General features: G+C 43.4%; 1 protein-coding gene across 1 annotated transcript; it reads right to left on the bottom strand.

The window, feature by feature from the left end:
- Positions 1-927: 927 nt before the first annotated feature.
- LOC133343326 (docking protein 3-like) lies at positions 928-14,841 on the bottom strand. The gene is made up of 5 exons (XM_061552844.1): positions 14,669-14,841; positions 10,636-10,944; positions 9,703-9,790; positions 4,023-4,195; positions 928-3,455 (listed from the first exon to the last, which is right to left on the bottom strand). Exons 1-5 carry the CDS (start codon positions 14,723-14,725, stop codon positions 2,064-2,066), a joined length of 2,019 nt encoding a protein of 672 aa, XP_061408828.1. The 5' UTR covers positions 14,726-14,841; the 3' UTR covers positions 928-2,063.
- Between the last annotated feature and the right edge of the window lie 882 nt (positions 14,842-15,723).

Genomic DNA, 15,723 nt, shown 5'->3' with positions numbered 1-15,723 from the left:
AAAGAATCAACACTGCTGCTAGGAATTAGTATCACCGACTGTGATAGTGGTAATTAAAGCCATAGCCATCACCATAACGCAGCACTCCATCATGATCGGGGAGATATGGGACCGGCTCCAAGGACACTAATGCTCAGTTGTTTCTAGATTCATGACACACCCCAGACTTACCACATTTGCGGCTATAACTAAGCTGTGTTATGTCCGAGGCTGTGTCTATGGTGTATTTGCATGTGATCTGTGATATGATAGTTGATACTGTTTTTGAGCACTATCCTATTTGCAGTAAGTTTTGGCATGGGTTTCGTGTAGTTTGTATTTGCTCTGGTTTGACTATCCCCACTCTGTAGTGTCCTTTAACTGCCACTAGCCACTGCCGACCTTGTTGGCTGCGGTCTTTATAAAACAGCTGTTTAGCTCAGTGGGGCCTTGCCGGCTGAAACGAAGTCTTAACTGAAATGTATCATTGTCCTCTCGGCAGAGCTCGTGAATTCCGCTTTGCTTCACAAATGGGGGCATTGTCGTAGTATAAAGTTCAGTGCCTGGATCGCACGTTGTTAACAACTGCACTTCATGAATGCACAGGTTTCTGGCTCGTATGCACGCGCCATCGGGAAGGCACTCAGTATTAATGAGATGAAAATGCAGTGTGCCAACTCCCTTGGCTTCTGTTGGCACCGACGCTGGCAGTTACACTTTCAGGGGTGGCATTGATTTTCTGTGCATGACAAATGTTTACGTGCCAAGGCCGTCCGGTGTGTCTGATACAAAACATCACGAATATCGAACGTGTGCTGGCAACCCACTGATAAAACAATGATGCACATCTGAGGCAGCCTTCATGATACGTACCAAGCTGGGGTTGATTCATGAACAAAAAAAAAGGCGTCACGGTGGGAAATTATCACTCAAGGACATTTTTTGCATGTAAATTTTATATACAAATATATTTCTTGATAATCAGAGGAATACAAAAAAAGCATGAATACAAGATTGTATACAGTACAAAAGCATCCACTGCACGATCATGTACATTATTGCAAATAGCAGCAAATGTTATCAATTCCATGTCTCAACATGTTAACAATTTATTTGCGGTAATATACGTCACTGTACAAAACGGGTTTGAAAATTCTCCGTTGTAAGGTCACAAACGCCTGGTACAGATTAGTTTGTGAGTTTATATTGCCTTTACACAAGTGGTTAATTGTTTGCAATTCATACAAAAACATATAAGAATGTTAATACTATTTGACAGGTTTTTGTTTTCACAAATGGCAATGGGATTGCGAGATGCAGCTTACAGTGGTTTGCACGATTGAAACGTGGCTCAGAAATAGCACTGTTCTGCAAATCTTTCTGCTACCGTACAGAAATGGTGTGACCCAAGTGGAACTCTGCGGTAGGAAAATGCGCCCCTCCTATTGCGTGGGCTCACATTTTCCGCCTGCGCAGCTCAGATTAAGGGAACTGCCTGCAGACACTGAAGGAACGATCGTCGTGCTCAGATTCATTCGGTTCTCTTAAATCTAAATGTCCAGTATTAGAAGAGTTAGTCGCAAATTAAAAAAAATATATATATTTTTTAAATGTGCTTGGATATTTACATTCACAAGTTGACATTTGCATATGACACAGCAACCATAATTGGCTTCATTGGTGGCTTTTTCAGCACAATTTTGGAGTCTTTGTCATTTTTATTGTTAACCGCAACAACACCTTTGCACTCCCCTGCACTTCCAATGCTCTTTCTTTCTGGCTCCTTGCCTGAAACATTTTCAATCTTCGGTTTGGGGGCGATGCGAGGCTTGGGGCATAATTTGGAATTTGAGTTATTGCTGTTTGCAGTGTTCCACCCTCTTGGCTCTGTCGTTGGAGGTTTTAGTCCGAACTTTTGAGCCACCATTTGTCTTGGCTTGGGAGGAAGCTGGGGTGCTTGCTCTGTGTTTTTAGCATGTGATGGAGGAGATTCCGTCGACTGAGTTTTTTGTGGGTTCGAGGCTGGCAATGGTGCGGGAAAGCTGTCTATTGGACTTGTAAACGGTTGCTCATTATATGCATGTTCAGGCTTTGCCTGCACCTTCCATGCATCTCCCTTTGATCTGAAGAGCTTCATCATAGAGAGAGGCAGTGGGTTTCTCAATTCCTTCTGGTTCGTCATAAATGTGCTCTGGTGTGCGCTCCTGCCTTCTAGACGAAGGAGCCTCTGTATTCTTTTGTTCAACCTTTTCATAGGGATCAGAATACACAGGCTCTGGAGCAGACTCTTGCTGCTTGGCCACAGCCAACAGACCATTGCTGCGGAGCTTGCCAGTCACACACGGGTGAGTGTTTTCAGTTTCGGGATCGTGGTAATGCGATGATGACGACGACGATGCCGAGGCTTTGTCGTCCAGTTTAATGGTGAGCATCAGAGAATCAGCCGGGTCAGCGTAAACGTCCTGCAGTGGCTCCAGTCGAGCAAGGCAGGGATCCAGCAGGGGAGGTCTGGGCAGAGGAGAGCGAGGAGGTGTTGAGCCTGCTGATGATGATGACTTTGCTGTTGGCGACATGCCGGGCAACGATGGTGAAATGGGGAAAGGTTTGACAACAATTGACTGAGGCGGAGCCATGCGTCTGTCGTAGTTCTGGGAGCTCTTGACGAGACTTAACTTCGCAACTTCTTCATCGGCAAATAAGCAAGCGAATGCATGAGGTGTCTGCTTTGGGCTGTCTTCTTTCTGCTTGTTTGAAGATTGCATGATGCCACCATCTTCAGGTTTCAGGAGGTACTCCGATAACTTCGATTTATTATTTGCAGACCCAGATCGTGAACAGCCACTGACCTCCTCAAGCGTCAAATGTTCCTCCAGAGGCTTGGTTTTAGAAGCGGATGTCTGCCAATGTCTCATCCCCATCTCTGGCAACTTTGGTGCATCTTCAGGTGGCCGGACTCTGACAGAAGATGACCTGGGTCCAGCCTGTCGCAAAGATAGAGCTTCCGGTTCAAAGATAATTGGAGTAAAGGTTTCTGCATTGTCAAAAGCAGGTCTTCCTTTCATTGCATGTTTGGGGAAGTCTGCCTGCTCTTTGGCATTTGCTCCATGCTTAGGGTGGTTTGGTGGGATCGCAGGGGCATCCGTGCCTTCCATAGAATGCACCCGATGTCCGTATTGGCCGGGCGGAGTCCCAGGAGTACCGTCAAACATCTCCCTTTTGGAGTTACCCTGCGGACCGGGTGCAGCCTCTGCACCTTCTCCCTCACCCATGCTTGTGTAGAGTTCTGAGGACCAAGGGCAGTGAACTGCAGCAGATTGCACGTCTCCCTCTGTGTAGTTCTGGCTGTTTCGGTTCAGCTTCGTCTGGTTGATGGACTCTTCAATGATAGTAAAGATGTCGTTTCCATTCTTGGTATCAAACATGAATGTCCCTGGGCCAGAGTTGCACCTCCTCCCTGCCTCAAATGTGAATGAAGTCTGCAATAAAAGTGTAAGAAAAAAACAATTATATTGAGCATACCATTTTGTTAATGTACCTACAGAGGTATGTATGTTTAAGAGACTGAAAGGAAAATAAATTATACGTACAGTAAACCTTGGATTGCGAGTATAATTCGTTCTGGAAACGTGTTTGTAATCCAAAGCACTCGTATATCAGTTGTGATCACGTGACGCTCGGCAGACAAAGCGTATACACGTGCTAATCATATTGCAAGACCTCGCTCGTTTATCAAATTAATATTTACTTAAAAACTTTGCTCGTCTTGCAAAACACTCGCAGACCAAGTTACTCGCAATCCAAGGTTTTACTGGATAACAATGAGCATATGGTGTGATTCACTACAATGACATTTAAGTGCAATTCGAATTGAATTTCATATTATAGCAAAACGATATCAACATTCATAATTTTTGATTCACGTATTATTTTCATTCGAAGGAAGCAATTTCCAATCAGTTGAGTTGTCCCAGAAAGAATTAACATCGAACGCCGAATAAAATTGCAAGTCAATTTAGGGGAGGAAAAAAAAAGCGAACACGAACCTTGTCGCGGCCGAATCTTCGCAGGAGTTTGTAAGGCCACACGTAGATGGCATTTCCACTGGCGGGGTCTTTCAGAGTGAGGTCTTCCTTGTCGCCCTTGAGCTTGTAGGAGCCGACAAGACCGCATCGCTCAGAAGCCTCTGTCTTGTGAATGCTGACCCAGTACTCATTGGCTGAGAAGGACAGATTAAAAACATCCACATGCGTGATTAATTATGTGCACGCATATCTGTTTTACCCGTAGTGTCTGAGGCATGTACGGGATTTTACGATTTGTTCGATGCTTCACCATCTCAGTGGAGAAACTTGCATCGCAGCAGTTCAACACAGTACCGTGGTTGAATATTCAGCTTCAATACCGCCTCCTTATAATGAACGGGAAGTCTTTCGCTCACATCGAGGACTTGCCATTCATTGAACACCTGTCATGGTACATTGCCTTGTTTATTTGGGGTCCCGAGCAAGGTCCTTGTAGGCTGCAGAATGCATCAGCCAGGGTGCTTACTTGTACCCCATTGTGAGAACACATCTCTCACGTCCTTGCATCGTTGCATTGGCTTCCCGTCTCTAAATGAATGGGATTAAAGATCACGTAGCTCGTATTTAAAGTCTGATGAGTGCTCGCTCCGCTTTATATTCAGCAGCTAATTCAAAACTGTGCCCTTTCAAGGTCTTTAAGATCTGCCGATGGTGCCCCTTTTACATATGAGCTTCGAACTCTGCTGCGTTGTTGGGATGATTTCGTATTTTCAATGGTGGCCTCCCTGGGTGTGGAACGTTCTACTGGTGGTCCTCTGGGAGTGGAGCTCGCTATTGGTGGTTCCCTGGGCGTGGAACTCGCGACTGGTGGAGATCAGGCTCCACAAAAGTATTGAGATTAAAGTCCCAACTTAAAACACATATTTCTAAAGCAGCTTTCCACTAATCGAATTTGTTCCTTTGACTATTATTTTGCCACCCGGCTCTTTCCTTATAATCTCTGTCCTTTTCACGCACGGTGCCTTGAGGCATTGTGAAAGATGCCTCGTAAGTGCAAATTATTATTATCTTTCATCGAAAGCAGCAATTTAAGGGAGGAAATACACCCTCGTAATTTAAAGCATTCAAGCATTTTCGTACCCAATGTGGAGAAGTTACACTCTAAATTACTATTATTCTAAAACACTTCTGCTTGCTAATAATCACAAAGACACATTATAGAGTTGTTTAAAAAATAATCACCCATTATCAGCCTAAAGTTGGGTTGTTATGTGGAAATATTTCAAAAAATGTACGTGTAAAAAATCAATGTACTGTACCCTATGTATAAATGATGTAACATTACAAAGGTCCAAGGGAAATGATCATAAAGTGTATTTTTAGTGTGTGCCCAGGAAATTTTTAAATGGTAACTCTAGCAGTAGCAGCCACTGACTGGGGCATGCCGAGGTGAACGTGGCGAAGAGATAAGGGCACTGCGAGAGACTGTGACCGAGGAACTTGTGCAGATATCTCGAACCCACATGCAATGTTCCACTCCGATACAAGAGGCAACCCTCAAGCACACACCACCGGCCTGCTTTTTTCTCAGTGCTTCTATTTCTCCGAGCACAATGAACCATCGTTAATGTTTTACTTCTGCACGCTTCGTCTGCTCAGATATATACGCCAATAATGTTCGACCAAGTACACTGATTTTTGTACGTTTGTGAGTATAGTGTGCAAATATCTATGGTACTAAATACATTTGCGCGTACACAACATACCATGCACGTGCTAGGGGTGGAACCATTCACCCCGGGCCCTTCTAATAATGTTCGTGATTGAGGTTCACTATTCGATTCAAGAGTTCGTTATGTTTTGTCACATTGTGGTGACTTGTAGATTGATCTGAATAATCAAGAGAATCGATAAATCGACGCATCGTTCCACCCCGATAAAAAAAACCACACAAGTTCATGAAACGTAAGGTGTTATGTAAAACACCGTACACTTTCAGTAGTGTTATATGCTTGCTGCGCCGTGTGTGTGTTTTTTGCAGCTTTCGTTAATAAAAAAAAGCACGCATTGGCACCCTGATAGGCGCGTGGCTTTCACAAAGGAACTGCGTCAGTTTTTCCACCGGCAGGCTTTGCCAAAGTCGAACCGGGCACCGCTGATAAGGGGCCCGCACGATACTTCCATTCACAACCTCGTCGCCTGCAGGCACACATCCACCTACGCATTGTTTGGTTCAGGTATACACGTCTGAGAGTTCCCTGAGCTTTGAATACGCACCACAGCAATACCTTTGTATTCTTGGTAGAATGCCAAATGTTTAACTCTTTGACATCTGGGCAGTGAGTGAAGGTGTAGCGTACCATGAAATTGCTGCGAACGTTAAACTCATTAACCGCACGTGCAATGTGGTTACATGTTTCTACTAATGCTGCTCCAATGACGGTGGGCAAACATTAAGATGCATGAAATCTGGCTCGTGTGTGGATCAGAGATAATTCTTGTGTCTGGTTACCAAAGAAGCAATGATAAAATCGTCGGTTTAAACCGCTCGGTTTCTATTTACAATCATCAACAAACAGTTGGGCCAACGTTCGGTTGACGTTGGATCAATGTTGCGCGTTTATTGGGTTTAGCCATCAAAGTAAGGTAACGTGGGTGTCTTTGCTTTCAAATGAATGTCTTTATAGAGTGGGGACAGCACACTTGTCGTCCAGGATCAGTCCCTTCATGAGTTATTGCCGAATCTCTGCTAAGTTGGATGATGGATGCTAAATAATGTGCGAGATTTTTGGGAATGTGGAAGCATCAAGACGGCAGTGCGACATCTTGTGCCAATGAACAGAGTTACGTATGTTTAAGAGACACACAGTTGAACAAGCTATTCTTTTAACGGAGTAAAACTTCTGTATGCGTATTTATTACAATAGGTTGATATCTTGTTGTGTATGCATCCGTGTATAAAGGTATGCAATATTTATGAATACGCAAACATGGCATGTGAATTAGCACGTACAGCCCCATACATAATGTATGCATTATATAACGCGTGCCGCGTGTAAAATTTAGTAATCTGCACAATGTGTTGCATGTCATATATATTAAAAAAACTAATATTTTTCTTCCTTGTTTTTAATCTCCAGAACAACTGCCTAAATGTTACGAGGTGAAAGGTAAAAAAAAAACACAGAGTTTTCCATTACGGTATAGAATTAGTCTTGCACTACTATTTCTTCAGACAGTTAATCCATTGCAGAGCCATTCTATTACTAAAAACACACGCTGCTGAGCATGCACACACACACACACGCGAGGCCTTTCACCACATTTTAGTCGCTTATATTCTATCACCCCCCCCCCGCTCCACAATGGAAGATTTCACATGACAGATTAAATGCGCACGCATCAAGTAGCCGTGAAATGCGCGACGCCGACGGGGCAAAACGAGAGGAGGAGGAGGAGGAAGTCGATGATCTCCACCCCTGCTGCGCGCGCACGCAAGCGTCCACGATTTGACGGCCACACACAAAAGCCACCACCGTGCCACGGTGCCTCGGGTTTCCACGTTTCAACCGCACGATGAGGACATGCGCACTTCCTGTTGATGTCTGCCTGCAAACTGCACGCGCGTCTCGCCAGCGCCACGCATGTGTGTGCACGCCGCATGCTTGCAGGTTGCAGGCTTTTGTTTTGTGAGCGATGCAGTTGACACCCCCTCCCCCTCTACCCCACGTCAGCCGTGTTACTGACAGGATGATGTTACGGGTCAACGCGTCTGCTTGTGGGTTTGTCTCGTGGTTCATTTAATGCCCCGTGGAAATGTCAACACAACTTGATAATATAGTTATGCAAGCTTTGCGATATACTGCATCTAAAGCCATCCTGAGAATGTTACTTCGGTATACAGGACTATTCTTTATATCCTGCCATAATATATCATCTGTCCATCTGATAAACACTCACGCAGTTGCTAAAATGTGGGAAACATTACACTGTATAGTACTGCAGTAAGTCGATCTATTAGTCTGGTTATCAGTATTAAATATTGCAGGTCTGCTGGGTGTTAACATTCAACTTGTATATAATTGATGCTGCAATGTTGAAAACAGGTTGTTCATGCAACTAGTTAAAAAAAAACATTGGACTGTAGAAAAGTTGTTAAATAATTAATTATCGTAAAGTCATCAAGCACATCTCGGCAGGAGGCCAACGATCGGATGCCAAGCTTAGTGTTCTCCACTCCAATCTCACGGAGCAGTCTTCCTCCAGCGCACAATATTTAATAATTTCCTGAATCCAGTTTTATGCTTTTTGCATCTTTTCTTGTTCACATCTAAAACCATCCACTGTGACGCTCACACTGCCCAAATCATTCTGACAGAGTGTATCTATCCACTCATGTCATTGTCCTCTGTTACCTCTATTTTACCTCGACGTGTCCGTGCTCTTTTTATCCTCTGTGTGAATCCATTCATGATGTCCACGCTATCTCAGCAGAGCCCCCCTTCAACAAATGCTTCCGTACCCGTATGTGAAAATGAGCAAGATTGGGGCTTTGTTATCCGATAATTGCATGAAGGACTACTAAAATGAAATCAGTATCCTACAGGATGTGTGGTTTATTGTCAAGGTAGGGGGCATTCTGCCCTCTGGACCAGAATTCAATCAATGCCCCTTATCTGCACTGAAAAGCACTGCGTTTCAGGGGCTTCCATATTTCAGATGAGACATCAAACGGGAGTTTCTGCCTGCTCGCTGGACGTTATTATTAAAGATCTCTTGACACGTTTCATACAGAACGGCCGTGTTACCCCTGCAATCTGGGTTAAAATCTCAATGTGGGTCAATAAAAATATTGTTCCTGCCTTCATTTTCTCTATCTGGCAGAATGCCAGAAATGAAGTGCTGCCCTGTAGACTGTGGCTCTAAACCTTGTGGCCATGCTCTACATTCCAAATGATCTATTAAGCACATCTTAAAACATGACCATACTACAATATATTAAGTGGAACGTTTAGCCCGAGTTACCGGCAGTAGCTGCACGTCTTGCTACAATAAAATTGATATACTCACATATTTGGAAAGTTTTAAAGCCTGACCTTAAACATTATAGGTTAGGAGTCAGATTTAACGCCATTTAGCAAAACAAATGTCATAGTCCTAATCCCAAACAGGATATTGCAATATCTACAGAAGCTGCCACACATGACATTGGTGTACCACAAACAGAGTGTGCAATTAGTCACAGTAGACATTTTAAGAATGCTGTCTGTCGGTCGTTTCCACGTGAGTATTCTTCAGTTTATGAGGACATTCATATTATTCATTGTGAAATTAATTACGGTATACTATTCTGTTCCTGTGGTTTTTAAGTCAAAAGTCACACCAGCTCCCCTGCCCAAACAGTGCAAGTGGTGATCATTTCAGTGGATGGCCCTGACCAGTGGTGGAAATTCCACATTACTACACTGAGGACGAGTCACAGATAGGACAGACACTTTTGGCACTCTTAAAATCACCAGTTGGAGGCTAAGTTTCAGTTGAAGTCCTGACGAGCAGGATCTATTGGAGCTAGCAGCCTTTCGACTGTGACACGAATCCAGTGGGCGATTTTGTTATTGTAGCTGCTTCCTTTTGAGTCGGCCGCCCAGACTGAAGAGGCAGAAGAGTAAAACGGCACATTTGCAAAGCCTGAGTTTCTCACCGGAGTCTCGGCAGCCGTACAAGCTGTTCTCTTCCATCTCCATTTGGGCCGTGCTCATTTCCATTCTGAGTGCATCGCTTGACATTTTCTGCAAAAGGTTAAAACAAAAAGCTCGTTGTTAGGGTGTGTGTAATTAAAAAAAGCTCCTCACAAAAACAACAACAACAACCCCATCATCCTTTTCTCACTGCTGCCCCGTCTACTGTTTTATATTCATCACACATTGGGGGGAGAAAATGCCATTTAAAAAAGATGGAAAAAAAGCCTTTTAACGTGACCTTATTCGTTGTTGTTTTTTCACCTCACACCACAAATGTAAGGTCAATGGAAAATTTTGAAACAACAAAAACCTCAGAACACATTCATTCAGTTATTGAGCACTGAAGTTGCAAAAAAGGCAAGCGTGGAAAATTTAGTTTTTGTGCCACCCCCCACAAAACTCGTTCTTAATTCAGGATTAGCAACATTTGGTTCAAAGTTGCTCGTGTTGATATCCACTGGCTGTTGCACATAATGCCGCTTGTGTGACTTTGTATTTTTATTTTCTCCCAAGCCACATAGTTGAACAAGCTATAGAATAATATACGCGGTGTCCCATTGCGTAAAACATAATTTGCACCTGAACAAAAACTATTTCACCATCCCCCCCCACCCCACCCCCCCCCCCCCATTAATTTCCAACCCTCACGTTTCATTATCCTCAAGCAATGTGAAGCCGCGTGTATCAATACGTTTTTGACCGACATCGACCCACGCAAGTCAATCTCAATTTAGCATCGAAGCGCCGCGCATCGATGTTTTACATCGATACGCGGCACCACCACCAACGCGGTAATAGAACTGCCCCAGAGGGGAGCATCAGCGGCGGCGTTGATGCGGCGGGCGGTGACCCCCCCCACCACCACTCCACCACTCCCCCACCAAGGTCCGTACCGGGAACGCGAGCTCGCAGAGCGTGCGGACCCAGGCGGCCGCGTCGGCGAGCTCGGCCGCGAAGACGAAGTGCCGCTCGGCCGTCTCGAGCAGGAACGCGACGCACAGCCTGGGCGCCACCTCCAGCGGCGCCGCGCGCACGCTCACGCAGTCGGCGAGGCGCAGCACGCGCTTGTCGGCACGACGTGCCGCCCTGTCGGTGCCCTTGTCCGACGTGCTGCCGCTCTCCTTGCTCTCGTAGTACTCGAGGCGCGCCACTCCCGAGCCGCTGTTGGCGTACAGCATGGCGCGGTTCTTCTTCCAGCTCTTCTGCTCCGGGGGGAGAAACGAAGCAACGGAGCACAGGGGGGGCAGGGTGGGAATTAGACACCGATGCCTTTGTGCACCGTTTCACGTCATGCTGCGTAGGTTCGGTGTGCTTGTGTTCAAGAGCTGTAGCAATCATTCTTAATTGCTGTATATATCAGAATGTGTGTTGAAACTGGAGGAATCCGATGAGCTATGAAGATCATTTTCACAGATGTCCTGTATGGGTGGTTAAGAACGTTACAACAATCCAAAAAAACACGACATGAGTGGAAAGTATAGGAAAGGTGAAACATATCACTTGAAAAATATACGGATTAAACGAAACTATGTTTTGTTATCTTACCAGGTAAAGCCCACTTATCTCTTTCAGAAGCAACATGGCAACCAATTATTAGCTCAACGAAGTGGCTTACCGTGTGGACATTTTTCGCAGCAGAATTATCGAAATCTCAATATATAATAGGCAAGGTGAGGTTATGCATTACTGCCTAACCACCATTATTCCCATGCCAGCTTTCTTGGAGGCTTCTGTGCTGTTTGCCGGAACTGCAATAAGTCCCAGGGCCTACTACTCATTACCCCAGTTGACGCTTCATTTGAGGATGATTATCCAACAGCCAGAACAGGATTTGTTTTCTATGAAGCCGGAGATGTTGAGAAAAGTTTGGTGACAGCTGACGCAATTGCACTTGAGAGTGCTCACAATATCCCACAGGCTCTGGGGTTGTTTTAATGAAGGTCTGGCTTAGTGTGTGTACAGTTGAAATTCTTTCGCACCGTACGTAGCCAACCGTGCTAATCAGAGGTGCGCGGGAAGGACATCAGACTGTACAAATTACTCTACAAATATAGCCTCAACGTTGACTTTCGATTAGTTATGCTCACTTATTGAAAGTCATAAACAATGGAAATGCTTGCCAAACTTTCTCGTACGAAAATGTATTGCATGGATGTTGGTGGCCTCGTGTAATTCCAAGTGAATCATCGCCACCAGGTGGCACCAGCTTTGCTAAACCTTCAAAGCTTCCACTATTGGGGTTGACCTCAATGTTTTACACGGCTCTCATCACAGTTTATTATCCTCAATTACAACTCGAAATCCCGTTTTCTTTTTACATTACCTTAAACGCGCACTTGCCTTATGAAGGTAGTGTGAAAACTTAGCCATTATTCTGCGGCGAAATGCAACAATGATTTACATTTTGGCCTGATCCATGTTGGGAAAAGCTATCTTCAAAGTGAATTGAAAGGCGATTAATTATGTAGCCGCAGATATGTTCTGCTCACACACAAGCAAGCGCATTTACTTGAGTAGATAGCTCAATGCATATCATTGGATGTGACGTCTGGGTCAGAAACATGGACAATGAGAAGGAAGTGGAAGATCAAAAGTGCACATGGAGAGATGCAAGCTCTGGATTACGCTGAGAGACAGAGAGGGATTACATAGATTGGGGAACAAACAGAGGTTTAACTGTTGAAATAAATAAACACTCAAAACACATGTGTCACTAACGCTGCCTTAAGAGGATACATATACAGGGTGCTTCAAAAAAATGTTGACAAACTTTTGAGAATTTGCAACAATACCACGAGAAATGTGCCCTCGGGCTTCTGGATATCACCTGGAGAAGATTGATGGCGAACAAGTGGAGACTTTAACTTTTTGAAGCTAATAATAATAAAATAATAATAAGTGAAAATAACTCAATAAAATCACTGACGTTTCGGAGGCAACACAAGTCTCCGTCTTCAGGTGGGAACCGTCACAGCTAAATTTACTGTACTACTAATGTACTACTAACATACATTTGTTATCGCTTTACATTGTATTATCCGTTCTTTTTCATTAAAAACGATAGCTCCATATATGTGTTAACATTCTTTTGAAGCACGCTGTATATAATAGGCGACATTTTGGGTAATGGCCGTTCTTCCTAGCACACAGAGATGCCAGAGAGGACGAGATGGTTCTCTACTGATGTGCTATAAAGAAGAGGCATTCCAGAAACATCGCCTTAATATACACTCGTAGTTTTAAAGCAGTGTTATTGGCGAATGTGTTCAGTTTGTGTTGTTGTTGTTGTTGCAATTTGTACTGCCAACGCGGTATCAACATAGAACTGTTGAACGGTAGCTCAAGGTGGCGACTGTGTCCTCGTGGTGCAGCGATGTGAGTATTTTGCTGCTTTAAAATGCCCACGTGATGATCATAAGTCACTTCGTTGAGCTATCATTTGTGGCCAGCTCGCTTCTGAAAAAATAAGCTCATAGCTCAGTGGGCCTTATCTGGTAAGATAAAAAAAAGTTTAGTTTTATTTGTATGTTTTAAAGAGATTTGTTTATATTCATAAACTTTGCACTCCTATTGCGTTGTACTGTTGTGCAGTATGTTAGGGCAGTTCTAAAACATATACATATTAAATCACTTTTACTATGTGCTGTATTTGAAAAACATACTTTACATAGTTAATGGCACTGGAGGACAATTTACACCCAATCTGAAAACACATTAATAGTCTGTACTTTCATATTGTTATCCTTCATACGTAGTCGCTCCCAAAATTCATGGATTATTTAACACCATAACATTGTTTTTTACTAGTGGGGAATCTCTTGCTTCAGATTTGTTCACTCTTTAGAGGTTGTGTATTTGTAACTTGCAATCACTGAATCTGGCTTAAAACTATTTTATTCAAAATTATAAATGGACTTGGTGATGACGAGAATCAATTATTAAATAGCCCGCTATTCCTAGGGTAACGCCACTAATTTTATAGATTTTTTTGCAACTCGGAACAGTAAAGATAACGAGTACAATACAAAAAACCGTGACACTGCAGCAAGCGTAGAATTCGTTACTTTGATTATCACGCGTATAAAAAAAAAACACAACAATCGTGAGAAGTTTGTGTATTAATGCATTTTCAGCGTGCGCCCAGAAGGGAATCCGTTGTAAGGCTACCCAAAGGTAGTTTGCGAATCAGATTCGAAACGTTCACCAACATTTGCACAAACCTGTTCAGGAGGAGTGTACCGAGATCAAACGAATACATTACATTACAAGCCATTTATCAGTCCAATGTATCTCTTGACTGCATATGTAAGTAAAAACCAGCAAGAAAAGTTCGCGTTCAAGCAAAGAAAACTGTGGTCGTTTTAACAATAGATATGACCAGACTAGCACCCCAGGGTAAACATGGGATCGAACATGTGTTGCCTTGTAGCTGACACCTTGTGAATCATTATTACTAACGATACTTGTTGTTTGGAAATACTTTTAACTTTGGAACACGACTAGCAGCCAGTTATCGATCTTTAGCCAGCGTTTATCAGACTACATCCATCAACACGTGACGTTTTTCAGTCGTTTTGCGCTAACTGCGATACATTTCGAGATTTCCAACTATCGAGGGGTTACATTATTTTTCTAATTCGAATGGTTCCAAGCTTATTTTCTTGGCCACAGCAGTGAATATTCAATAGCCGTCGTGAACTTTAAATAAACGCGTTATCCATATAGCTGGCTGTTGCAACACACGTCTATGACACGGTAGCAGAGTCCCGGTTGTAACAAGGAAATGATTATTCAGCAGCGCAATTCGCGATAACAAGAAGAACCTTGCCCAAATGAGAACGTTACTGGTTGGTAATGGCGTAAAAAAGAAGCCGTAATAAAATAAAATAAAACGTACGTATGTGTGCGCGTGTGTGTGCGACTTACAATTCCAAACTTTTGCTGTTGCACGAAAAGTTGTCCCTCGCGGATGGGTTCGCACATGTTGGCGGCTTTGCGCGCAGCACCACCACCACCACGAGCAGCTGTTGCCAGGCTGTGGCCAGGATTCTGCTGTGCCCTTTGCGTCCGTCCGGTGAGGCCCTCTCTCGCTCTGCGGTGGAGGGAGGGAGCCACCCCGCCTGTGTTATTGAGTGCCCGCTTCCTCCACGCCATCACCCATCGGGCTACCTCTCGTCTTACTGGCGTTTGTTGTGCGTCAATGCCTGCGCCGCTGCACGAAAACAATGTACAACCAAACCGAATAACAATGACGTGCTAGCAACAACACCACCAACAACACAACAACAGCATTCAATGTATATGATTGTGAAATGCAATACGTAAACAAAATAAGTGTGGGCTTGTTGCAGGCTTATTGTGGTATTAACTGAGGCAGGACTAGTGCAGTGCATGGATAATTAAGCTCTTTAACCTGCAACGAGTATGTATTTCTGAAGCGAATTCAAACGTCTACAACAAATTAGACCACTTTTAACATTACAATCAGAATTTGTATTTCTACTGGAGGAATCCGATGATTTCCAGTAGGGGTGAGTAAGAACAGTTACAACAATACAAAAAACACGATGGGAGTGCAAAGTAAAGGAAAAGTAAACAAATAACTTAAAAAGTATGCAAATAAAACGAAACTATTTCCGATTTAAAGCTTTCGTGACTGTAGGGCATATTCTTGGTTCTTTCGGTAAAGTCACGTAGAAGGGAAATAATAAAGTAATAAAAAGATTTTAAAAAATATTTTCGGTAAAGTCACGTAGAAGGGAAATAATAAAAGAATTACAAATATTAAAAAAATATTTTTCATTATTTCCCTTCTACGTGACTTTACCGAAGGAACCAAGTATATGAAACGATTTATATTTTACCAGGTAAAGCCCACTGAGCTATTAGCTTTTTTTAAGGTGCAAGATAACCTCAAATTTTACAAAATAAAAACCACTGTGATGCTATTTTATATTACTAATTATACATATTTTTAAAGT

This window comes from Lethenteron reissneri, chromosome 17 (assembly GCF_015708825.2).
Source record: "Lethenteron reissneri isolate LAM-NWPU_2019-01 chromosome 17, ASM1570882v1, whole genome shotgun sequence".
NCBI classification, from domain to species: Eukaryota; Metazoa; Chordata; class Hyperoartia; order Petromyzontiformes; family Petromyzontidae; genus Lethenteron; species Lethenteron reissneri.
Note: the sequence above shows the minus strand (reverse complement) of the source record. Positions and strands in the feature narration are given on the sequence as shown.